Source organism: Mangifera indica, unplaced genomic scaffold (assembly GCF_011075055.1).
Source record: "Mangifera indica cultivar Alphonso unplaced genomic scaffold, CATAS_Mindica_2.1 Un_0001, whole genome shotgun sequence".
Lineage (NCBI taxonomy): Eukaryota > Viridiplantae > Streptophyta > Magnoliopsida > Sapindales > Anacardiaceae > Mangifera > Mangifera indica.
In genome coordinates this window covers 610,403-636,432 of record NW_025401093.1, presented here as the reverse complement: position 1 = coordinate 636,432, position 26,030 = coordinate 610,403, and the positions used below count along the sequence as shown (strand labels likewise).

The 26,030-nt window shown below is 32.1% G+C and overlaps 1 protein-coding gene and 1 pseudogene across 1 annotated transcript; both read left to right on the top strand.

Annotated features, from left to right (window-relative positions):
• Positions 1–13,682: 13,682 nt before the first annotated feature.
• On the top strand, positions 13,683–17,633 carry LOC123205005 (annotated as a pseudogene).
• Positions 17,634–18,668: 1,035 nt separating this feature from the next.
• Positions 18,669–22,528, top strand: LOC123205006 (polyubiquitin-like). Its single transcript, XM_044621799.1, has 3 exons — positions 18,669–18,774; positions 18,872–20,642; positions 22,094–22,528. The coding sequence occupies exons 2-3, from the start codon at positions 18,872–18,874 to the stop codon at positions 22,402–22,404; spliced, it is 2,082 nt and encodes a 693-aa protein (XP_044477734.1). The 5' UTR covers positions 18,669–18,774; the 3' UTR covers positions 22,405–22,528.
• Positions 22,529–26,030: the final 3,502 nt, after the last annotated feature.

Here is a 26,030-nt window from a genome sequence, read left to right as displayed (position 1 = left end):
TACAATGTTGTGCATCAAACATACTCTTAGTAGTCATTACCATAAATCTATTAAGTAATTCTAAATTTACTCCCTGGCTGTTTCATTGTTATCTTATTTTATTTTCATTTAGTTAATGTTCTTTCTTATTTACTTTTCACAACCGAAAAAATAAGGAAAAGATGGTGTTGAATGTTGTTTCCATTGTTGTAGTAGCTGTAGAATGGTGAATATGAAGGAACAAGTTGAGAACTAGTAAAATAAAAGATATTAGCTATTGGTGGACCTAGGTAGTTTTTTCTTATTTTACATTATTGTCTCGTATCTCTTCCAGAATCTAGCTGTAATCATGAATAATTTTTTAAAATTACCTTACTTTTGGTTTGTTCATTGAATCATTGTTGTCTTACTCAACTTTGAATGTGAAAGTGAAGCGAATATATATACATTCAACAAGAGAGCATCTTAAACAGTTTGCTCTCATCAATTATTGATCATGTGAGACAAGACTACCACTTGAAATGGATTATTAAAAAAATTGGTAACATTGTTGCAAAAGCTGGAAGGACTTTACCTTGGGTAGAATGATACAAAAACATGTTGGATAACACTCAGGGGCGTTTGGTTCAAGTTATCAAAGATTATCTTGGTAATCTATCTTTTATTCTTTTGTTTAATTTGTCAGTAATAAAATATTACAGTAATTTTTTATTACCAATACTGACGTAGCAGGTAATATAGGCGGTAATCTGATTACTACTTTCATCTTAAGTATTTAAAGATTACCAAGGTAATTTTGATTTTATTATAATTATATTATTATTTATTAATTTTTTGAGATAAAAATAAATTTATTTTTAATTAATATGACAAATAATATAAAAATATTTAAAAATAATTATATTCAAGAGTATTTAAGTAAAATAATTTATTAGTAATATTTTATTATCTTTAATCAAACACAATAATTATTTATATTTATCAAATTTTATTAAATATAGTAATTATATTTATATCTAGTAATCTTTTAAGTAATATATCTTTAACGTAATTTTTTTATTTTGATAATAAAATATTACTCAAATCAAATAGGACTACAAGGAATAAGCTGGGGATTAGCAAGGCTAGCCATGCGGGTCTCTATTTCTCGAGATAAACCAATCCATAAGAGCCATTCTGGATATAACGCTCAGCAAAACGACAAAATAAAGAGTATTTTGATTCCTAACTTTATTTCGTGATAGTGGGTTTCGTTGGAGAAGGTATAAAGTTGTTTTCTTGGTGCATTGCTCTGATTTCCACCTCTGCCTCCAGGTGTTGGCTGATAGTGGGCTTTGGAACACTCTAGATTATGTCGTTTGATTCTTAGTTTAGTGGTGGAATCTCAGTCCAATTAAGCACAAGGTTGGCCCCCGCTAAAATCAAAACTAAATAATGTCCGATTCAAGTTTATTGAAATCGGTGTAAATTATCATTACAGAGTTATCGTTAAATTAAATAATGACATTGATAAGGTATCATTAAACAAATAAATAAATTATTTTTAAATTATATTATTAAATTAAAATTTTAATTAAAAATCAATTTATTTGAATTGAATCATAAGTTTATTTTAAGCTAATTCTTTTAATAATTGAATTACCATTTAAACAGATGTAGACTGAAAACTCATAATTTTTACATAATCTACCAATTGTGACACTATTGTTATCTATTTCATCCGCTCTTCTGTGACGTTACTCACTCTAGATTATTGTTAGCATCTCTTCCACAGTCCAGTTGTACTCCACTGTAACGTAAAAGTGAAGCAAATATATATATATATATATAGCTGTACTCCACTATAACATAAAACTTGGTGGATTAACACTGAAGGGAGAAACTAGGAATCAGTAAAGAAAAAGGTACTTGCTATAGCTTTTTCTCACTCTAAATTATTGTCAGCATCTAGCTGTGCTCCACTATAGCGTATAAGTGAGGTGTGTATATATAAAATAATAATAATATTATTATGTGAATTAAATATGAATATTAATTTGTGATTGGATGGTTATCATATTATTTAATAATTTTAAATAAAAAATAAAATAATAACATAGTATTCATTACGTTTTGTTGAATCCTCAAACTAATATTCACCAAATATTAAAAATCTAAATTTTCATTCGTGCGTTGTTAAAATTCATAAAATCAAGTTAGTTTCAAGAGTAAATTTGTTATTTAATTTGTGATATATTAAAAATAATAAATTTGTATTTTATTTTTTTAATTTAAAAAATTAATAATTTTTTTACATAATTAAGCTTTAAAAAGTTATATTTTCTCTTTAGAGCTTATAGTTTTATTTCCTCCCTTTTCCGATTACCAAAACTATCTTCGACCGCTTCTTCAACCCAATTATTGTTCCTCCATGGTTCTGACACTCTCTCTTACTCCCAATTCAATGTTGATTACATCTATCATCGTCTATGTCTTCAACTCATGTCTCTAATTGAATGGTAGATTAGTGTTAGCAAACATCTTATGCAAGTGTCCCCATCGAAATAGACATTAGCATTATTGAAATCGAAAAACAAATTATCGTTTTTGACAAATTGGACAATAGAGCCAAGAGATTCTCAAAAAAGATGAATCATAAACCCTCATATTCAAATCAGATAAATCAAATGATTTCTCTCCCAATGAAACAGATGTTTGTTTTTAACAAATGATAAGGTCAAAAGAGAAATTGTCAAGAGGGAGAGAGACTGGGCATGGGTTGTTAGTCGAAGACAGAAAAGGTGGCCAAAAAATGGGAGAGGGGAAAGTAAACCCTAATAAGGTGAAAAATATAATCTTTCAAACTATTAAATGGGGAGAAATAATTAGTTGTTAAATTAAAAGAAATAATTTCATTTTTAAATTTAATTAACTTTGTTAATTTTAATATCTCATAAATCGAAGTTTAAATTTTTAATATTTAATAGATATCAATTTAAAAATTCAATAAACTTGGGGTGAAAATAAATGTGTTAACCACAAATCAATATTCATTTGTACATGCACATTGTTTTACATTCATAAATGCAAATATAATATATAGCAAGAGGGCATCTTTAAAAACTTGCTCCGAACAATTATTGATCATACAAAGACAAGACTACCAACGAATTATTAAAAAATTTGGACAAATCCATTTTTTATTCTTGATTGCGGATTCAACCTTTTATTTTATTTTATTTATTTGTTTTTTTGCATATGTTCGTGATAATAGCATGTTGCTTTCAATGGTCCGTCCTTTTAGCTAAGTGGATTAAACTTTAGAAAAAAGAAAAAATAAAACAAAAACACATTTCAATATTGAACATTTGATCTATAGTATTTTTTACTCCGAAACTTATTTCAAACATGATAGGTATACTCAATTGTAAATTTAACAAGCTTTATGTTCAGAATTCTTGACTTAATTTTTTTTTTGTAAACAACTTCTTTAGTTTCACTCTTTGCCATAATAAATTTAAAAAACTTGGATATATTAGTTAAAAAGTGGGTTATATAAATTATTTTCTGCTATCATGAATAAGAATAGATATAAATCGAATCAAATTTAGGCATCTTTTATCTCTAATTTGGTTTGAATAAAAAATAATTTGATTCAAATTTATTAAATCAATATTAAAAGTGATTTAAGTTTAGTTCAATTTTGACTTAAATTTATAATTTAAATTCATGACTCAAATATATATGTGACTCATATTTATGATTCAAATTCGTAACTCATTGAAAAAATAATATCGTTTAATAATTATTCTAACATAATTTAAATTAAATCATGAGTCATATTTAAACTAAATTGACTCATCTATCTAATTTGTAAGGTAAACTAAATCGAATTTTTTTAATCTCAAATTCAGTTTGGTTTCAAAATAAGTTAAATATCTCAACTCAAATTTAATTTAAATTTGAAATAAATAAATTCTAATAGAACTAAATTCAACGGTAGTGTTCATGTTAACATGTCGTAATAAAATCATTTATATACATTAGAAAAAAAAATTCACAAAACGTTTCGAGAAACAAAAAAAACATTTCTTTCGTTTTTAATTCTCATGAATTCATTTCTAAAATGCGTCCGTTTGATCAACTTAGTTTGAGGCTGCAGACAAATTCATCCCATTTTTTAGTAATTTTATTTATTTATTAATTTATTTATTTTTACTGAATTGGAGGTTTTGGTGTGGAGTAAAGCTAATTAATGCCATGCGGCATATTTTAGCAAGGATTGGGCGCCAGTTAGCAAGACTTTTGTGAGTGAGTGAATATCACGCCAGATAAAGAAGCGTGGAGTCAATGAGAATAAATTAAAGCAACAGGAGTGAGACAAAAGCTGACATATCAGAAACGCAAATGTCGCTGTTGTTCTGCCATAGTGGCAGTGACCCCACTTTACTCTTCTCCATCTCACGCTCACTAAAATTTACAATAGAATTTCTCTAATTTTTTTCTTGTAATTAATTTAATATGCTTATTACTTTAATTAAAGAGAAAAAGAAGACGCGACAATGGGTAGTTGAAGAGTGGCTCCAAAATAAACAAAAGGTAGGAAAACGTCTAGTCTGACAGAACCGTATATTGCGTATTCACAGCGTATTTTATACGTGACTGTATCCAACATTTGCTTTTATTAAAAAAAAGAGACATCAGCACGCCTCCTTTGTGGAATCTTCAACTTCAACCGATGAGCGCGCAAGTCTTGTTGTGACTCCCAAGGAAGACTTTTGGTGGTTCAATTTTGATTTTTTTATTGTTGTCTTACTCAACTTTGAATCAAAAATTGGAGTGTGTGCGTGTTATTCAATCAAAAATTGTTTAATTAAAAAATAATTAAAGTTGTTAAAATATCTTAAATTAAACAAGAACTGCCTCAAACCTATTTCATTCACCAAAACCTTTCCACAACACTCATAAACCTAACGATCAACACAACTAAAAACGAATAGGATTCAATTCATGCATAATCTTAACATTCTACCATCATCATAATCATACTCATACAGATCAGTTGCATTCGTATACACATACATCTTGCAATCATTACAAATTCAACTATTCTACAACAAATTATATATTCAATGTTGATAGAGCATGACATTAAAAAGAAGGAAAAAAGTTCACCTACCTCTCTTCTGACGATGCTTAGTCTTCGAGTGGCAAAAATTCGATGACAATCTACTGCTCTGATAGCTTTCCAAGACTCTCAAATCCTCTCTTCATTTTCTGATACAAGAAGGTAAGGTTAATAACACATAACCTTAAACAAAACGCATAAAGGGGTTTTATAACCACTGGAAAACACGTCTAGGACGATTGTCCCCTCAAATGAGACAAGCTTCCCCAAAGATGTTCATCGCAAAAATTGCGTAAGCATAATTTGAAATTGCCAGTTCATAGGGAAGGGCATCCTATAGGTTTGACTTTTATGTTGACTTTGAAAATTCAACAAGTTCAAAACCTCTCGAAAAATTTAGATTGTGCCATAAAACCAATTTACCCTTAAACATACCTAAGGTTGCTAAAATATATAGCTTCTTTAGTTTCACTCTCTACTATAATGAATTTAAAAGACTTGGATATATTAGTTAGAAAATGGGTTGTGGAAATTATTTCTTGCTATCATAAATAAGGGCGGATATGAACCGAATCAAGTCTAAATATCCTTTAGCTCGAGCTTGACTTGAAGAAAAAATAATTTGATTCGAGTTTGTTGACCAACCTTAAGGATGACTTGAGTTTGGTTCAACTTTGATTCAAATTTATAATTTAAATCCATGACTCGAATATGTATATGTGACTTATATTCATAGTTCAAATTTATGACTCATTGACAAAACGATGACGTTTAACAATTACTTAATATAATTTAAATTAAGTCATAACCTAAATTCAATCTGAATCGAGTCTTTAACTAGTTTATCAGCCAAACCAAACCGAACTCTCTCTATCTTAAATTTGGTTTGATTTCAAAATGAGTTAAACCTCTTAATTCGAACTTAATTTAAATTCAAACTAAATGAATTTTAATCAAATTAAATCGAGTCAAGTCAGTTTTAAGCTCGAACCAGTTAGCACTAAAGTTAAAAAAAAAATCCTTACTCCTAAATTGGACTGTTAAAATACTTTTTGGTAAATTTCTTTGCATTACTATTATTATTATAGATTTAGTGATATTATAATGTCTTCTAAATTGAACGGTAAGGTTCATGTTAACGTGTCTTAGAAAAATCATCCATATACATTAAAAAAATTTCACAGGACATTTTGAGAAACAAAAAGACGTTTCTTTGGTTTTCAATTCTCACGAATTCGTTTCTAAAATGCCTCCATTTGATCAAGTAAGTTTGATGCTGGAGGCAAATTTATCCATTTTTCACGTAGTTAATATTCTTTCAGATTTACTTTTCACTGCGTAAAAAACATAGGGGAAAGGTGTTGAATGTTGTTCCCATTTATGTAAAAGCTGCAAGGACTTGCCTCCCGTGGAATGGCACAATAGCAAGTTGGGAATTGGTAAAGAAAAAGAAATTAGAATGGCCAAATGACTATGTCCCATCCAAGGTTTGATGTTTTCTCAAATATCTACCTTTTAATTATGAAAATATCAAACACTCACCCATGACCAGTTAAATTTAACAGAACCCTAATGCCTAAAAATTTTATCTCTTTTTACCCCCCTAAACTTTAAAAACTAAAATTTCCCCCCAGCCTAAGTTTTAAAAAATGGCAGTTTCACCCTAGGGTTTTGTTTTGAAATCTCCGATGACATCTCCGACTCTATTGCCAACAGCCTCTCCCTCCCGAAGCATCCTCTCCTTCCGATGATCTCTTTCCTCCTATTTGGATGTCCGATCGGCGTCGAAAAAGTCTTGGGAGACGAAGAATTTCGTCGGGAGTTCTTCATCCTAAGCTTTTTTTTTTATCAAGAAACCGAACAACCATTTGAGTGCTCAAAGGATAAGGTTTACCCATATTAAAGTGTTTTAATTATTTTTCAATATATGTTGATTAATATATAAGTATTATATTTGAATTATGTTGGATCTATAGGCCGAAACAATATTTTGTTTTTCCGAAATCTTTCATCTTAATTCTTTTTTTTAGATATTCAACAGTTTTTTAGAGCTCTTCAGGAGTCTCAATTAAATTCATGTCATCAACATAAACTATTATAATATCAAATCTCAATTCTGACCTTTTGATAAAGACACATGGGCATATATGATCATTCACATGACCTTCTGTTTTCAAATATTCACTGAGGCGATTATACCACATTCTTCCATATTATTTTAACTTGCACAATGTCTTTATAATTTAATTGAATAGATGTCTCTTGAATTAATCCTTTTTGCTTCAGGTTATTTAAATCTTTCATGGAGTTTCACATAAATTTTAATGTTCAAGTTTCCATATAAATAAGCAGTAATTATGTCTATTAGACACATATCCAATTATTCAGAAACTGCTAAACTGATTAAATATTTGAATGTGATTATATCCATGACATATGCATATGTTTCATCAAAGTCTATATTTGGCCTTTGGGAAAAGCTTTGGACTACAAGTCTGACTTTATATCTAATAATCTCATTTTTCTCATTTCTTTTTCTCACAAATACCCATTTATGTCCAACAGATTGTATATCCTTAGAGGTTGGAACTACAGACCCAAACACTTAACGTTTTGCTAAAGAAGTTAATTCTACTTGAATTGTTTTTTCCCATTTAGGCTAATAATATCTTTGTCTACACTCATTCATAGTATATGATTCAAAATCATCATCATTCATAATTTTGATAACTACTGCAAACGAGAATACATCATTAATGTTAATCGTTTCATAATTCCACATATCTTGTGTATAAGTATAATTTAAAGATATTTCACTATTTTTATTTTTCTTTTTTTAGGAATTTGTATCACTTTAGGGATTTGTGCCACTTCAATGGCTTGAGTTTCTTTAATAACCATATCCCCTTCAGGAGGAATATTAAAGAGTATGAATTTTTAATTCATTTTAGGATTATCATGATTGATATCTATTTAATTATTTGTCTTTCTTTTTTGAGGAATAATGTCCATAGATCCAACAAGTCTGCCATCCTTTTAGCATGTAGTAGATTGATCAATCATGGTTCAAATAGACTATTCAACAGTCACATTAATTCTTACTGGTGCAATAACAACTGGTACATGTGAACTTATCACTTTTGTCATATCTACAAATGCATCAGGTATTTGGTTAGCAATAATTTGTAAATGTACTATCCTCTGCACTTTAGTTTCACTTTAGGATGTGCAAAGATCTAGATGAAATATGGTAGATATGTACCAATTACGCTTATGTCTAACTTTTAGAGACATTTTCTTTTCCCCTAAAGGTGGAAATGTTGTCTCATCAAAGTGATAATCTGAAAATTATGTAATGAAAAGATCAATTGTTAATAGTTTCAAATACCTGATAATGGATAGTGAATTATATCTAATATAAATTCTCAAATGATATTGGGGTCCTATTTTTGTACGTTGAAAAGACGCAATAGAGACTTATACAATACAATCAAATATTCTCAAATGAGATATATTAGGTTGATGACCAAGAACTAATTGTAAGAGAAGATATTGATGATAAGAAAAAGGTCACAAGTGAATTAACATTGCAACATGTAATATAACATATCCCTACATAAAAGTTAGTAATTAAGTTCTTAGTAATAAAATACGTGCAATTACCTAAAGTCATTTAATAAGAGACTCAGCTAATTTATTCTAAGTATGGACATACAAGACTAGACGTTTAACATCAATCCTCATAGACATGCAATAATCATTAAATGTCTTGGATGCAAATTCACTAGTGTTATCTAATCGTGCTGACTTGATCGAATAATTTATGAAATGTATCTTCAATTTGATAATTTATATTAACAATTTAGTAAATGCAATATTTCGAGTTGACAATAAAAAAATATGAGACCATCATGTAGATGCATCAATTAAGATCATAAAATAACGAAATGACCCACTTGATAGATGAATGGTCCATATATGTCCCTTTAAATTTTTTGTAGGAATAATGAGGATTCACCTCCAATTTTGGAATGAGATGATTTTATTACTAATTTTCCTTAAGAACAGGCGGTGCAAAATTTTTCACTGTACAATATAATCTTGTGATTTAATGCATGCCTATGTGAATTTTAACAATTCTACACATCATTGTAGATCCTGAGTGACTTGAACGATCATGCCAAAACATAAAGACTTTCGGATAAGAGAACTTCTAGTTCAATACTACATAGGTTTCAATTGTCTTTATGATTATATAATACAATTTAAATGATAAAGTGGATAATTTTTTAGTATAAACTTTGTTTCGAAAGTATTACCAATTATACAAATAAATTTTGCACCATTTTCACTTATGATTTCAATGTGATAATCATTATTTTTTATATCTTTAAAACAAAGTATATTTCTTATAGATATATTTGAATATAATACATCATTGATGTTTAATTTGATCATATTTTTCAATAAAATTGTCACTCGTTTAAAGCCTTCAATCAGATTTATTGATCCTGATATAGTATTTACTTTCGTTTCAATTGGTGCTAAAGTTAAGAAAATTTTCATTTTTTTTGAAAATTGTATGCGTTGTTGTACTATCCACTAAACACATGTTTTCATCATCAGTCTTTGAAGTCAAGGCTTCAATTTGTAAGTCCATGTCCTTTCATTTAAAACTTACATTAGTCATAGCAAACACAAAATAGTGAAAGAAGGGAAAATATGATAAAACACAAAATAACATTTGTGACTCCAAAATAATTATATATGATGAATTCTAATTACAAAAATCTTGAGCATTCACATTACTAATCAAGTGACTCATATTTTATTCTTGAAATAAGTTTTGAGACATCAAGATTCATTATATTAACAAGATCTAAATCATTAATAAATTTAATTTTTATGGATGTTTAATATAGATTCACCTAATATATAGTCTACGAGTATACAACTAATGACATTTACAATTACATCTATTATTTTGTGGTTTACTTTGCATTATTCTTTATTTGTCAAATCTTAGTTCACTTATAGTGGTATGATTGAGATTTTCTATTATAACTATTTTCAGATAAAAAATTATTTCATCAATGACCTTACTCATACCCATGATAACTACTACTAGTAGTTGTGTTCACTTCAGGGAACGATGAAATGTTTGTGGGGCTAGTTTGATAGTTTTTCATTAACGTGAAAATGTTAATTTAGAATTTTTTCCCAAAATTGGTAGTACTAGAGCATATTAAAAAAATGAAGGGTGGAAAATATTTTCCCTTCTACATTATCTCAATCAAGGAAATTTTCTGAAAAGCGCATAATTGTACTAAATTAAAAAGCCACTGCGAGTATTACTGAATTTGCTATTCGAATTTTATCTTTCAAATTTCTCCACGAATTTAATAGATCTATTATTATATCCAAATATTCGACTTACAATCTTTGGGGATGTGATGCCAGAAAAATAGTAGTCTTGGATTTATCTTTCTTGGGTATTTTATTTAATCACTTTCTCAAAACTCATAAATTCTAGACAGAGAATAGTGTAAAAACTCATTTAATATTATCCATCAAATTTTAAAAACTTCAAGTTCAAATATTATCATATTCACAAAACTTTTGGTTTTGTAGAGAATATATTAGAATTAATCTTTAAAAATTTAGGTTCAGATCTCATCTCATATTTACAAAACAACTAGTTTTGTAGAAGATATATTGGGATTAAGTTTTGAAACTTTAGGTTCAGATATTATTTCATATTTACCAAACTTATGGTTTTGTAATTAATATTCAAAATATTATAGTATGTAAAACTTTAATTATGATTGTATTTCTAACTTTGGGTCCATATTTTTTATAATTTATGTAAACTTTAAGTTACAAATGTAATATAGTTAATAAAAAAATAAATATTTTAATGAAATTTGAGATTTCGAGTCTATATATTCTCATGAATTTGTAAAATTTGGGTTAAAAATGAAATACAATTGTTATAATATAAATAAATTTTTAATGATATTTACTATTTCAAACCCATATTCATAATTTTGTAAATTTCGGTTACAAATAATAGTCAAATTTTCCTGCAAGACAATGAATGTTTCCTCCAAAGTCAATTGTCTAGGATTCTTAGCCCACCTTGTTTAAATGTGTTCACATTGAATTATCCATCCTTATATTTATTGCTTTCCTATTCGGTGAAAAATCATCCTTTACGTAGCAGTTGGACAGTGGGTCGTGGAAATTATTTCCAACCACCATGAATAGGTGGGTGGTGGAGCTTTCTTTACACAGGCAAATTTTCCTGCAAGGAAAAAAATGCTTCCTCCAAAGTCAATTGTCTAAGATTCTTGACCCACCTTGTTTTGTGTTCACATTTAATTACCCACCCTTACATTTATTGCTTTCCTATTTGATGAAAAACCATCCTATATGTAATAGTTGGAAAGTGGGATGTGAAAATTATTTTCTACCATCATGAATAAAAAAAATTAAGCTTAAATTAAATTATTTTTTATTTAAATTAAACTTAAATTAGATAATATTTAAATTCAATTTGATTCATATATTTAAATTATTTTCACTAATGTTTTTGAAGAGTACGTTAAAGATATTTTTTAGTAGACGAAATGAGATGATGAAATGTTATTTTACTAAAAACTAATTTTTTTTTTTAGTAAGTTACTAAATACTAATATTAACCATCGGTTAATTAATATTTTATAATACGCGTGATAGGTTTACTTTTATATTTGTTAGACTACAACACCTATGAAAGTTAATGGACATTTTCACCTAAATATGGTCCAGTCGTAATAAATATGAGATTTAAGGTGAAATTGTGATTTGAGGGAGTTTTATAGTTAATTAATGTGTTTTCTCCATCTTTAGTAATATTGTTTGGATATTTTTGTAATTTGAAAATTTGCATTTTAATTAAAGGAAACCCTAAATGTTTTTTCAGAAATCAGTCTCCAGATGGTCATTCCTTTGTTCAATAGACATGTATAGAAAGTATACAATTTAGGATGTTTATCTTGTACACACTTAGTTTAGGTTTTCATCATTGTTTTAGGAGTGAGTATATATTATACATATGTTAGTTTATGACATTAACATGTTAGGTCAGATGTAATAGCTTGTTACAAGAAAGAAGCACTTCAAATCATAAACATGTAATTAGGCTTGGATATGATCTGAATCAGTATCGTCTTAAAAGTTAGTTTAATTTGATTCAATTTGACTCAAATTCAAATTGAATTAAAATCAGAAGATTTAGATTGTTTTGAAAACTAAGTTAAACTTGAGTTAGGAAGTGTTTGATTTGAATTCACAATTCGAATTAGTAATTTGAATTCGTAACTCGATTCAACTTAAATTTATAATTCAAATTGGTGGCTTAAATCAGTAATTTTGAATATTATTTGAATAAAATAATATTGTTTTGTTAATAAATCACGAATTTGAACAACAAATTCTATCTATAAATTTGAATCATCAATTCGAACTAAATCAAGTTATAAATTTGAATTATTAATTCGAATAATAAAATCGAATTGAATCGAATTAAACTATTTTTTATTTGAACAAACTTAAGTTTGACTTAGTTTTAATTTAACGAACTCAAATTAAACTTAAATCAAAGAGTATTTAAATTTGATTCAGTTTATATTTATCCTATGTGTGACCATATCAAATTAACGTATAACATTAAGATTTAAAAAGATCGGATGACATATAAAGTTAAATAGATTAATTAAGAAAAAATCGACAAAAAATACGTCGTCAAAATCAATATCTCACTTGAACGATTGTGAATCGTGTCCACCATGCCATGTACCACAGCCACGACATTGGTAGGAAGAGTTCCCACTCAACCCTACCAAAAGAAACCGACATCATATAAGCCCCACGCGCTCCTTAATATCAAAATTTTCATGCACTGATTAATAACAAGCCTATAAAACAAGTAGGCCCTCGGTGGCGTTGAATTTTCACTTGTTCAAATTATTTCTTTCGTGGGATGTAAATATGGGTGATTAAATTTTAATATAAATTAATTAATTTTATATAATATAAATGATCTTTATATTTATAAATTAATAAATTTTGATATGATATTAGAATACGATACATGCTAAAACATTTATAAATACAAGTGATAATATGTTTGTTTAAAAATAGATTTATCCAAACAATGATTCTATCAGTTTATAACTATTATATTTTAAAAAATTATTGGAGATTAAAGTGTTATATTTAATAAACATAATATAAATAAATAATAGACACCTATGAGAAATTAAACTGGTCTAGTTGACGACTACCTCGCGCACTTAACTTCTTTTATTTTTGAGAAGACCCAACAACCTCGCGAGGCTTTAAAAAAATATTGCGACAAGGACGAACACTTTCCATGAATAAAAAAGAAACAGAATTAATGAGAAAGAGAATTAAAAAATAGATATTTTAATAAAAATAAAATAAAATAGATAGGTGATCCTTGTTGTTTTGCTGGGCTTCTGAAGGTACAGTGTTTCTTCAGATCCAAATAAAAAAAGGTAAAAATTAAAACAACAAAAGCAGAACCAGATAACGTGGTACATTAATTAATACAGCACTTATGATCTTTGTTCAATTTTCGTTTTCTTTGTTATAAGAGGTGTTCTTTTTGGACACTTGCATGATCCAAAAACGTGCTTTCTCGTGAGTGTGAGTCTTGTTGTTGTGTGTCGGCCATATGATCTAATCTTTGGACAACGCCAACTAAAAGATGCATCTTCAAAAGGGATTTTTGTTATCTGATTTTCAAGGCCTGATTTTTATTTAGTTAGTTACTGATGTATAAAGGAGTCAGTCAGAAATTGTGGGTACATCTTTGATTTTGTCTTCGGTTTTGTTGCGGTGTTTGGTTGGTTCAGCAAGATTTTTTCTCTTGTAACTTTGTGAAGCCAGAACTCACTTTACTTGTTGAAGGGTTTTTTGAAGCCATAATTAGAAAATATATGAAGGTTTTTTGAAGTTCTTTTTATTTTTTTGGGCAATGTTGAGAGTTTATGGAATTACAACTTTCATTTCTGTATACTGGTTTTGGTGTATTATAATATATATGCATCTTTGGGCTATTTCCCTTTCTGCGGAAATATGGCATAAAGATTCAAAATTTGTTTTATAAGGTAAGAATTACATTAATGTACTTCATTGATTTGAACCCTTCACTGTTCTTTTTAATTGAGTTCCTTAAATGTCTAATTTGGTAGCCTATCTGGTTTGTGCAGTCTTCATCAAGAGAAATAAAAGAAGAAGGGAAGTTTAATATATGTAGCACTGGTGGAGATGATTACTTTCATGGAGTCAAAAGAGAAGATTAATGAGGTTGATAAGTGCTTAGATTCTCAGTTATGGCACGCCTGTGCAGGAGGGATGGTGCAAATGCCCCCGGTGAACTCAAAAATCTTTTACTTCCCTCAGGGCCATGCTGAGCATGCTTGTGGGCCGGTTGATTTCAGTAGCTGCCAAAGAATTCCACCATATGTACTCTGTAGAGTCTCTGCAATCAAATTCTTGGCTGATCCTGAAACTGATGAGGTATTTGCAAAAGTTAAGTTGATTCCAGTCAGTAATAATGAACCTGATTTTGATGATGATGGAATTGTTGGAATTCATAACACTGAAACGCAAGATAAGCCTGCATCATTTGCAAAGACCTTAACTCAATCGGATGCTAATAATGGTGGAGGGTTTTCTGTTCCAAGGTATTGTGCAGAGACAATCTTTCCCAGATTAGATTACTCTGCCGATCCCCCTGTACAAACCATTCTAGCTAAGGATGTTCATGGTGAAACATGGAAATTTAGGCATATTTATAGAGGGACTCCTAGGAGGCATTTGTTGACAACTGGGTGGAGTACTTTTGTGAATCAGAAGAAGCTTGTTGCTGGAGATTCAATCGTGTTTTTTAGGGCGGAGAATGGTGATCTTTGTGTTGGAATTCGCCGTGCAAGGAGAAGGATCAGAGATGGACCACAGTTGTCTTCTTGGTGGAATGGGAACTGTGTTGCACCTTATGGAGGGTTTTCAGCATTTTTGAGGAAGGATGATAATAAGTTAATGAGAAATGGTAATGGAATTGTTAATGGATTGAATTCAAATAACAAGAGTAATTTGATGGGGAAGAGGAAAGTGAGACCTGAATGTGTTATTGAAGCTGCATCGCTTGCTGCCAGTAGGCAGTCCTTTGAGGTTGTGTACTACCCTCGAGTCAGTACACCGGAGTTTTGTGTGAAGGCCTTAATGGTGAAAGCAGCATTGCAGGTCCGGTGGTGCTCTGGAATGAGGTTTAAGATGGCCTTTGAAACAGAGGATTCGTCACGAATAAGTTGGTTTATGGGAACTATATCTTCTGTTCAGGTTTATGATCCACTTTACTGGCCCGATTCACCTTGGAGGCTTCTCCAGGTATCGTCATCTCTATTGATCTGCAATTCTTCATCAAATTAGGCATAAAAATAGATACCATGAAATTTCGGTTACTTTAGGGATGGTTTATGCTTGTCAAATCTTTCATCATTCTTGTTATTGTCCTTCACTTTTTTTTTTTTCTGGTTCCACTGATACTTTTCAGTTCCCAAATACTCTGCTAACAATATGATTTACTGCAGGCACTTATGTTCATCTTAGCGTGTTAAGTTTCATTTGCTCGTTTGAACATTTTTACTATAACTATGCTGAATTGCTTCAACTTTTAGCTATTGTATTTTGCAATTTGTCCCCTTTTTGGCTCTATTATTTCCCGATCATTGATGATGCACTAGCATTGGTTCACACTGCGCTTTGTGAATATGAATGTGGACTTAAGATCGATTTGCTGACTGAAGATGTCAAGGAAACCAGTCTTTTTCATTTTTAAGCAACAGACCGTCTAGCTTTTAATAAATTATACAATGTCAATTATATTTTGGTCTTGTCTAGGCAAGTTTCATGATTTCATTCCAACATAACTTTCTTTTTCAACTGTTGGCTCTAAGGTATGATTGTTAAATCAGTTTAGCTTACTAATTGTATGCATATGAACTTTCTGGTTTTTCTCCAGATCCCTTTAAATATCTCCGACAATGTCTTGACATTTTTCAGATTGGTATTGGTTTTGATAAAATCGTATATTTGGAAGATCTACTTTTCTTCTCTTATTTTTTCCTTCTTGTATATTCTGCCTGCAATATCAATTTTTGTTTTTTAATTTCTATTTCTGGATTTCTCATTGCACTTTTTTGACAATTTGGTCTAATTTATCGAAGTTTATATGGTGCAGGTTACTTGGGATGAGCCTGATTTGCTCCAGAATGTGAAGCATGTAAGTCCATGGCTGGTCAAATTGGTATCAAGCATGCCCGCTAGCCGTCTATCCCCTTTCTTACCAACAAGGAAGAAGTCAAGACTGCCACAACACCCAGATTTCCCCCTTGATGAACAACTACCAATGGCAACATCTTCTGGCAACCTCCTTGGGCCCAACAACCCCTTCAGGTGTCTACCCAATAACACTCCTGCAGGCATGCAGGGAGCCAGGCATGCTCACTGTGGTCTATCCTTTACTGATGTCCATCTCAATAAACTGCAGTCAAGTCTGTTTACAGCTGGTTTACCACTGCTTGAATGTGCTGCTGCTGCAACCACAAGGGCCTCCAGTGGCCCAGTCGTCCAGAAGCCTAGCATGTGTGAGAATGTTTCTTGCTTGCCAACCGTGGCACTTTCTTCCCAGACTTTTAAAAAAAGGACGATGCAAAGACACCCCAACTTGTTCTTTTTGGCCAGCCAATACTTACAGAGCAGCAGATGTCTCGCAGCTGCTGTGGTGATACAGTTTCACCAGTTCTTACTGGAAATAGTTTGGAAAGGAATTTAGATAAGATGGCAAAATTTTCCGATGGTCCTGGATCTGCAGTTCATCAACAAGGCCTACCCCAGCGCACATTATGTGAAGGTTTCCACTGGTATAAGGAGAATGGCCAAGAAACTGAACCTAACTTGGAAACTGGTTATTGTAAAGTCTTTATGGAATCGGAGAATGTCGGTCGTACTCTTGACCTTTCATTACTCAAGTCTTATAATGAATTGTACAGCAAGCTTGCCAACATGTTTGGTATAGAAAATTCGGAGACACTCAGCCATGTTCTCTACCGAGACATTACAGGTGCAGTGAAGCATATCGGAGATGAACCAGTCAGGTAGTGATTCATTTGCTTTTCTCCTTGAAATGACATATATCCTCAGAAATGTTGGGTTCTGATTAGTTTGTGTTTTGTTGTTGCAGTGACTTCATGAAAACAGCTCGAAGATTGACAATTGTAATGGATTCAAGCAGCGACAATGCAGGAGTAAAGGAATAAAGTCATGGTTTCAATTGTACAGCTCGTTGATTGCATCTTTTCTTCCCTGCTGACCCTTTATTATTATTATTTTTTTTTTCTTGAAGTTATGAGAATCTGCTCTAATCCATTTTTTGGACGTTCAAGCTAAATCCTCCACGGCTATTTGTTCCTTTTAATTTCTTTAAAGTAGGCTTCTGAACTGAAACTTCCTCTCATTGTCATATAGTCAAGTCAATGAGAAAGTTTAAAATGGCAAGATCTCTTCCCAGAAAATAATTAATTAATATTTAAACAAATTAAATTTAATTAATTAAGGTTAAGGTCAAAGAAAAAGTCAGAATGCGCAGGTGGGAAGTGTTGGAAGGATATAGTTCAAAAAATTAAGATAGTAATAATAATATTAATTAATAATGAATAACAATGAATGACTGTTTTCTTCTTTGACTTGCCTTTTCCCGGAAATTATTTTCCATTTTTATTTTGCACTCATTACTTCTTTCTCCGATTTAAGTAATTCGGGCATGGAATATTCCTCTTAATATGCCATGGATTCTACCCAGAAACCATAAATCAGGTGCGATAATAAATCGGAATTATTAGTTCCTTTGATCGCAAAAAGTATGAAAATTAATGGGCCTATGTTTGTCCGTATTACTGGGCCAAGTGTGTTGATTTGGGCTTAAGTTAATAATTCAAGTTTGATGGGCTTTCATTAATGGGCCTATGTTTGTCCAGCATCAGAATCTCCGAGAAAGATGAGCCACTAGCAATCAGAATAAATAGTAGATCGAATTTTCAACAAAATAAAAAATAATAATATAATATTTCAATAAAAATGTGTGGACTACAAGAACGATATCTTATCACGTGACTGATTTAAGATTTGTGTTTCTCTAGACTAGACGTAATTTCGGGTACAATCATCATCTTGTTTTATTTATTTATTATTTGATTAAATAAAGAGTGAATGGCATTGTCCCACCCACCCACCCATATATTGTCTTTGGAACGCTTTTTCACTCCTAATTTATTATATAATTTTCTCACCCAAAATTAAATTTTATTAATAAAATAATAATAATGTTTGACCTGATTTTAGAGTGGATTCACTTGCTGCTTTGTATGACAACAATCAAAATTTATTACAAAAAAAATCATAGTTGATGTTGATTTTTTTAAGTTTTTTTCAAAAAAGTTAATGTTTTGCCCGTCAATTAGTTATTTCTCCTATATATATCGCCTCCTTCTCCCCCTTTCTTCATTCATTGTTATTCTCTCTTTCCCAATCCTGACTTCCTAGTTTACAATTCTCTCAAGGTAAATAAATTTTGTTCTCCTTTCGATTTTGTTTTTTAAAAGGTTTTTAAATCTTTGTTGTTGATCTGTATGTTTTTGTTATTGTTTATGGTTTCAGATGCAGATCTTTGTTAAAACTCTCGCCGGAAAGACGATTACTCTCGAGGTGGAGAGCGCCGACACCATCGACAACGTCAAGGCAAAAATCCAAGACAAGGAAGGAATCCCGCCAGATCAGCAGCGTCTGATCTTCGCCGGCAAGCAGCTTGAGGACGGCCGTACTTTGGCCGACTACAACATCCAGAAGGAGTCAACTCTCCACCTCGTCCTCCGTCTCCGTGGAGGCATGCAGATCTTTGTCAAAACTCTCACCGGAAAGACCATCACTCTCGAGGTGGAGAGCTCTGACACCATCGACAACGTGAAGGCTAAGATCCAAGATAAGGAAGGAATCCCGCCAGATCAGCAGCGTCTGATCTTCGCCGGCAAGCAGCTTGAGGACGGCCGTACTTTGGCCGACTACAACATCCAGAAGGAGTCAACTCTCCACCTCGTCCTCCGTCTCCGTGGAGGCATGCAGATCTTTGTCAAAACTCTCACCGGAAAGACCATCACTCTCGAGGTGGAGAGCTCTGACACCATCGACAACGTGAAGGCTAAGATCCAAGACAAGGAAGGAATCCCGCCAGATCAGCAGCGTCTGATCTTCGCCGGCAAGCAGCTTGAGGACGGCCGTACTTTGGCCGACTACAACATCCAGAAGGAGTCAACTCTCCACCTCGTCCTCCGTCTCCGTGGAGGCATGCAGATCTTTGTCAAAACTCTCACCGGAAAGACCATCACTCTCGAGGTGGAGAGCTCTGACACCATCGACAACGTGAAGGCTAAGATCCAAGATAAGGAAGGAATCCCGCCAGATCAGCAGCGTCTGATCTTCGCCGGCAAGCAGCTTGAGGACGGCCGTACTTTGGCCGACTACAACATCCAGAAGGAGTCAACTCTCCACCTCGTCCTCCGTCTCCGTGGAGGCATGCAGATCTTTGTCAAAACTCTCACCGGAAAGACCATCACTCTCGAGGTGGAGAGCTCTGACACCATCGACAACGTGAAGGCTAAGATCCAAGACAAGGAAGGAATCCCGCCAGATCAGCAGCGTCTGATCTTCGCCGGCAAGCAGCTTGAGGACGGCCATACTTTGGCCGACTACAACATCCAGAAGGAGTCAACTCTCCACCTCGTCCTCCGTCTCCGTGGAGGCATGCAGATCTTTGTCAAAACTCTCACCGGAAAGACCATCACTCTCGAGGTGGAGAGCTCTGACACCATCGACAACGTGAAGGCTAAGATCCAAGACAAGGAAGGAATCCCGCCAGATCAGCAGCGTCTGATCTTCGCCGGCAAGCAGCTTGAGGACGGCCGTACTTTGGCCGACTACAACATCCAGAAGGAGTCAACTCTCCACCTCGTCCTCCGTCTCCGTGGTGGTATGCAGATCTTCGTCAAGACTCTCACCGTAAAAACCATAACCCTTGAAGTGGAAAGCTCTGATACCATAGACAATGTCAAGGCGAAGATCCAAGACAAGGAGGGAATCCCCCCGGATCAGCAGCGATTGATTTTTGCTGGGAAGCAATTGGAAGACGGCCGCACCTTGGCCGACTATAACATCCAAAAGGAGTCGACTCTTCATCTTGTGCTGAGGCTTCGTGGAGGCATGCAGATATTTGTTAAGTTCTATGGAAACGAAAACGAAAGCGAAAGGACGATAACCCTGGATGTGCAGAGCACTGATACGATCGATAATGTGAAGGCTAAGATCCAGGAGAGCGAGGGCATTCCACAGGAGAAGCAGAGGCTTATCTTCAGTGGGAAGCAGCTGGAGGATACGTGTACCCTTGCTGATTATAACATTCAGGAGTCCAATCAGGAGCCCACCACCCTCCATTTTGTTTACGCTGTTCGTGGGGGGGGGCCTGGGAGGGACTGGGCGGGGTGGGCGGACGAGGACAAAATGGGGGAGAAGGGGGCGGAGAGAAATGGACGTGGGGGCCCGGGGAGGGGGGCGAGGAGAAATGGACGTGGGGGCATAGGGCTTTGGTGTTGCTCATGTTTTACAAGAGGGGGGGAAGGAAGTGAAGATGAAGAATGAATCGTGGGTGTTTGTTTTTATTATATTTGTGGGTGTTTGTTTTTATTATATTTATAAAATTTTGATTGATTTAATATAATAATTAAAAATTAGATCACTATATTTTAAAATTTATCCACTTATCTAAATTGGATAAGAGTTTTTTTGGTTAATAAAAAAATTATTAATCAATATATTAGTGGCAAATTGTTCTTAGCTTAGCCATAAAATAATTAGCCTCTAAACATAAACAACTCCAAATTAATAACATAATTAATTATATTAAACACTGATTTGTTTACGGATACTCAATGCTTGATTTAACTGTTTCAAAATTGGAATCCCGAAGAAGTTTCGATTCTGCTCTAAATCAATTAAACATTATATTAAAATTGCGATCCAGTGGTGATCCCGAGCCATAAGAATGTGACAACATTAATTTTTATTAACAATCATGATTTTTGTTTCAGTAGGGATTTGTTAACTAATTAATTAGCTAAGAATGAGACGGACATTTGTCACGTAAGAGTGAGGAAATCATTTAATATTTCATTAACAACCTTAAAATTTATCAAAATATAAGAGACATCACTATATATATATTTTTTATCTTGTAATTAAAAAGACAAACCCGTGACTTATTTTTAGTGATAACATAAAAATTAAAAAAATTTTGAAAGTTTTTATACGTCTTATGTGTATTTATTTAATATATAAATATATATGATTTAATATTTTTAAAATAAAATAATATTTACCCATATAATAATATATATAAATATATATATTTATATATATAAAATAAATATATATAATATAATTCAAACAAAAAATATTTAGATTGAGATGTTTTTAAAAAAATTAATTAAGAAATAAAAAAATGTTATCCCCACCATAATCAAATTGTCTAGTAACAAATTAAATTATTTAAAGAAATATTGGCTATTTAAAATAGACGTGAGTATTTAAAATAAATAAATGATAAAATGGGGTGAATTTGGATTGGCTGTTGCTCGTACTAAAAGCGTTACTGGTTTGTCAAGGAAAGGAAACGTTTTAAATAGCTAAATGAATATTTCAATTAAAATATTCGTTTTAAATAGCCTTTTTTTAATAAATAAATGTCAGTCTCTTTCACCTCTGGGCGTTTCGTATTGCAGCCTACTTTTTTAAAAAAGTAAAGGAATCTTAAACATGGATTACAACATGAAGACGGCCGTACTCTTGCGGATTACAACATCCAGAAGGAGTCTACTCTTCACCTGGTTCTCCGTCTGAGGGGAGGCATGCAGATATTTGTGAAGACATTGACCGGAAAGACGATTACGTTGGAGGTGGAGAGTTCTGATACAATTGATAATGTGAAGGCAAAGATTCAGGACAAGGGGGGGATTCCACCGGATCAGCAGAGACTTATCTTCGCCGGAAAGCAGCTGGAGGATGGGCGAACTCTGGCTGATTATAACATCCAGAAGGAATCCACCCTTCACCTTGTGCTGCGTCTGCGTGGTGGTGATTTCTAAGCATGTGGTTTCTTTGTGTCCGTCTGTGTCGTTCTGATTGAGTTGGAATGGAAGTTTTCATCCTAATATGGCCATTAGGCCTTGGTATTAAATAATTATAGCAATAAATTTCTCGTATTTAATATTTTCTGGGTTTTTATGTCAGTTGTGAATGTTGTTTGCATCTTTGGAATAATTATTGGACATTTTAGAAAACCAGAAAGCGTATATGACATTAATGCAGATGATCTTGTTGTAGACGAAACAAATCTTGTAGGCAATGATAGTGGTGATGATCCCACATACGATTAAACCGTATAAGAAGAAAAATACTTGAATATGTATGAAGGTGTCCGGATGTCAAATATGTTGTTTTTCGGTGTTGCAAGAAGGTTAGGTTCAAGGTTTAGATAACAAGTTCTAGCAATTGTTCAAATGTTGCTCAATTTGAATATCCCTTGTATTCAAATTTGCCCAATTCTCTCCTTCTCAGTCCACCTATTTTGAAGATTAAATCTAAATATGACATGATATTATCTAATTTAAGCTTAATTTAAATAAAAAATAATTTAATTTGAGTTTATCAAGTCAATATTAAAAATAGTTTGAATTTGATTCGATTTTGATTTAAATTTATAATTTAAATTTATGATTTGAATATATATATAGGTCTTATTCATGATTCAAATTCATGACTCATTCACAAAACGATACTATTTAACATATTTGAATTAAGTTATAAGTCAAATTTAAACTGAATTAAGTCATATTTTTAATTTACGAGTCAAACTCTATCAATATCAAATTTGATTTAGTTTAAAAAATAAATTAAACTTTTTAATTTGAACTCGATTTAAATTCAAACTAAATAAATTTTAACTAAACTAAGTCAATTTTTGAGTCTAGACCAACTTGATTCATGTCCAACACTAAAGTTAAAAAAAACCCTTACTCCTAAATTAAACTGTTGAAATATTTTATGGTAAATTTCTTTGCATTACTGTTATTATCATGGATTTAGTGACATTATAATGTCTCCTAAGTGTTCATGTTAACATGCCTGCAGCCTCAAACAAATTTTCATCCATTTTTTTTGGTAATTTTATTTATTTATTAATTTAATTTAATTTAATTTATTTATTTATTAATTTATTTTATTTTTTGGTAATTTATTTATTTATTATTAAATTATTTTTAATAATTTATTAATAAAAATTTAGATTTTTAATAAGGGAAATTTTAAAAACTAGGCAAAATTAAAGGGGTCTAAGCGAAATTATCCAAAAAATTCAGGTTTAAGCAAAAATGCCCATGTTTTGTGAAATGACGAAACTGCCCCCATATATAAACACAGCAAATTTTCACTGTGCAATTCAAAGAAAATTCGAATTTTTTCCACATCCCACGACAATCCCACGGCGAACGTCATTTCCGTCGATTTTCTTGCTTTCCGGCAACCGAAAATGGAAAATAATGTTATAACATCTCCCGTAATCTTGTTTGGATCAAGTTATTGCTCATATTATTGAGATTTGATTGAGATTTTTGGGTTTCAAATTTTAGGGTTTATGGTTTGAATAATGCTTAAAATGTTTCAATTTTTGGTTGTTTTTGTTGAATTGATTGAGGGGTTTTATGTTATACAATGTGTAGATTTGATTTATGAAAAAATCGGAGGTCGAAACGACCAAAAATTGGCCGAAATTGGCTGCCGAATGGATCGACAGTCTGCCGTGGGAACGGAGTTTCCCACGGCAAGACGAATTCTCCCACGGCAATTGAATGGACAATGGGTTTGGGGGGGTAAACTGGCTTTTTTAACACATTGGGGTGTCGGGGAAATTCTTAGCCCACGTCGGGTTTTTTTGACATTTCGCAGGTTGTCGTGGGAAAAGCCAAATTACGAAACTGCCCCCTTTATAAACACACCAAAATTTCACGAAAATCCCACGGCAAGTTCTGTTTTTACTGTACATTTCCACGAAAATTCCACAAGTTTTCCTCCTCCCACGTCAATCCCACGGCAAAGGTCATTTCCGTCGATTTTGAAGCTTTCCGGCAACCGTAAATGGCAAAGAAGGTTAGTATATCTCCCGTAATCTTGTTTGGATCAATTTATTGCTGATATAATTGAGATTTGATTGAGAATTTTGGGTTTGAAAGTTTAGGGTTTACGCTTTGAATATTGGTTAAAATGTTTGGATTTTTGATTGTTTTTGTTGAATTGATTGAGGGGTTTTATGTAATACAATGTGTAGAGTTGATTTATGTAAAAATCGGAGGTCGAAATGACCAAAAATGAAGCGAAATTGGCTGCCGAATGGATCGGCAGTCTGCCGTGGGAACGGAATTTCCCACGGCAGGACGAATTTTCCCACGGCAGCGTCCTTTGCAAGTCTAGTTGGGGGGTAAAGTGGATTTTTTAAAACCTTGGGCAGCCCATTACAAAAGAGGGGGTTTTATGGATATTGTTCTGTTTCCAGGCAGCCACATTAATTGCATGCCAGTTTTCTGACAAAACAAATACTTTTTGACTTTTTTTTTTTTTCTCTTTTTCAGCAGCTCAACTTTTAAGCACATAAATTTACTTATATACCCTTTTTTCTAACAAATTCGGTTAATACATCAAACTTTGGGAGGGAATAAGTCTTTTAGCCTTATTGATAAATAAAATAATTATGTGTACAAAATCTTTATTTAAGTCCGATTAGGACCTAATAAATCATTAAAGAATTTTTACGAGGGGTTAAATTACGAATTTTCTTATCCACGGTTTCCGATCGTGTAGTTTTCGAATTTTATATCCGTTTTCGAATTTTGGTGCTTTTTGACACAATTTACGATATAACGACGTTATTTCAACTTAATATTTCGATATTTTCATTTATAGGATATATCAAATCGATTTTTTCAATTTTTTAAATGATTTTTCGGTTAGCGACATTCGTAAGTATTTCAACTGATAGAGTTCGAATTTTAGCTCTGTTTTTCCGAATTTTACCATTTCAGGATATATCGAATCGTATTTTCATGATCTCCGAACGATTTTTCAATTATCGTCATTTTTAGGTATTTCAGCGTATAGAATTCGAATTTCAGTTCCGTTTTTTGAATTTCACCATTTTAGGATATATCGATTCGTATTTTGACGATTTCCGAATGATTTTCCGAGTATGGTCACTTTAAGGTATTTCAACGTATAAAATTCGAATTTCAGTTCTGTTTTTCTGAATTTCACCATCTTAGGATATATGAATTCGTACTTTCATGAGTTTCGAACGATTTTTCGATTATCGTAACTTTAAGGTATTTCAACGTATAGAATTCGAATTTCAACTCCATTTTTTCGAATTTCACCATTTCAGGATATATCGAATCGTATTTTCATGATCTCCGAACGATTTTTCAATTATTGTCACTTTAAGGTATTTCAGCGTATAGAATTCGAATTTCAGTTACGTTTTTTCGAATTTCACCATTTTAGGATATATCGATTCGTATTTTGACAATTTCCGAATGATTTTTCGACTATGGTCACTTTAAGGTGTTTCAACGTATAGAATTCGATTTCCAGTTCCGTTTTTCAAATTTTACCAATTTAGGATATATCGATTCGTATTTTCAAGATTTTCGAACGATTTTTCGAT

Coding starts and splice junctions, on each gene's coding strand:
- LOC123205006 (XM_044621799.1), top strand. CDS start 18,872: ATGCAGATCTTTGTTAAAACTCTCGCCGGAAAGACGATTACTCTCGAG. Junction 20,643..22,093: donor GAAGCAGCTGGAGGATACGT/GTACCCTTGCTG, acceptor TACAACATGAAG/ACGGCCGTACTCTTGCGGAT.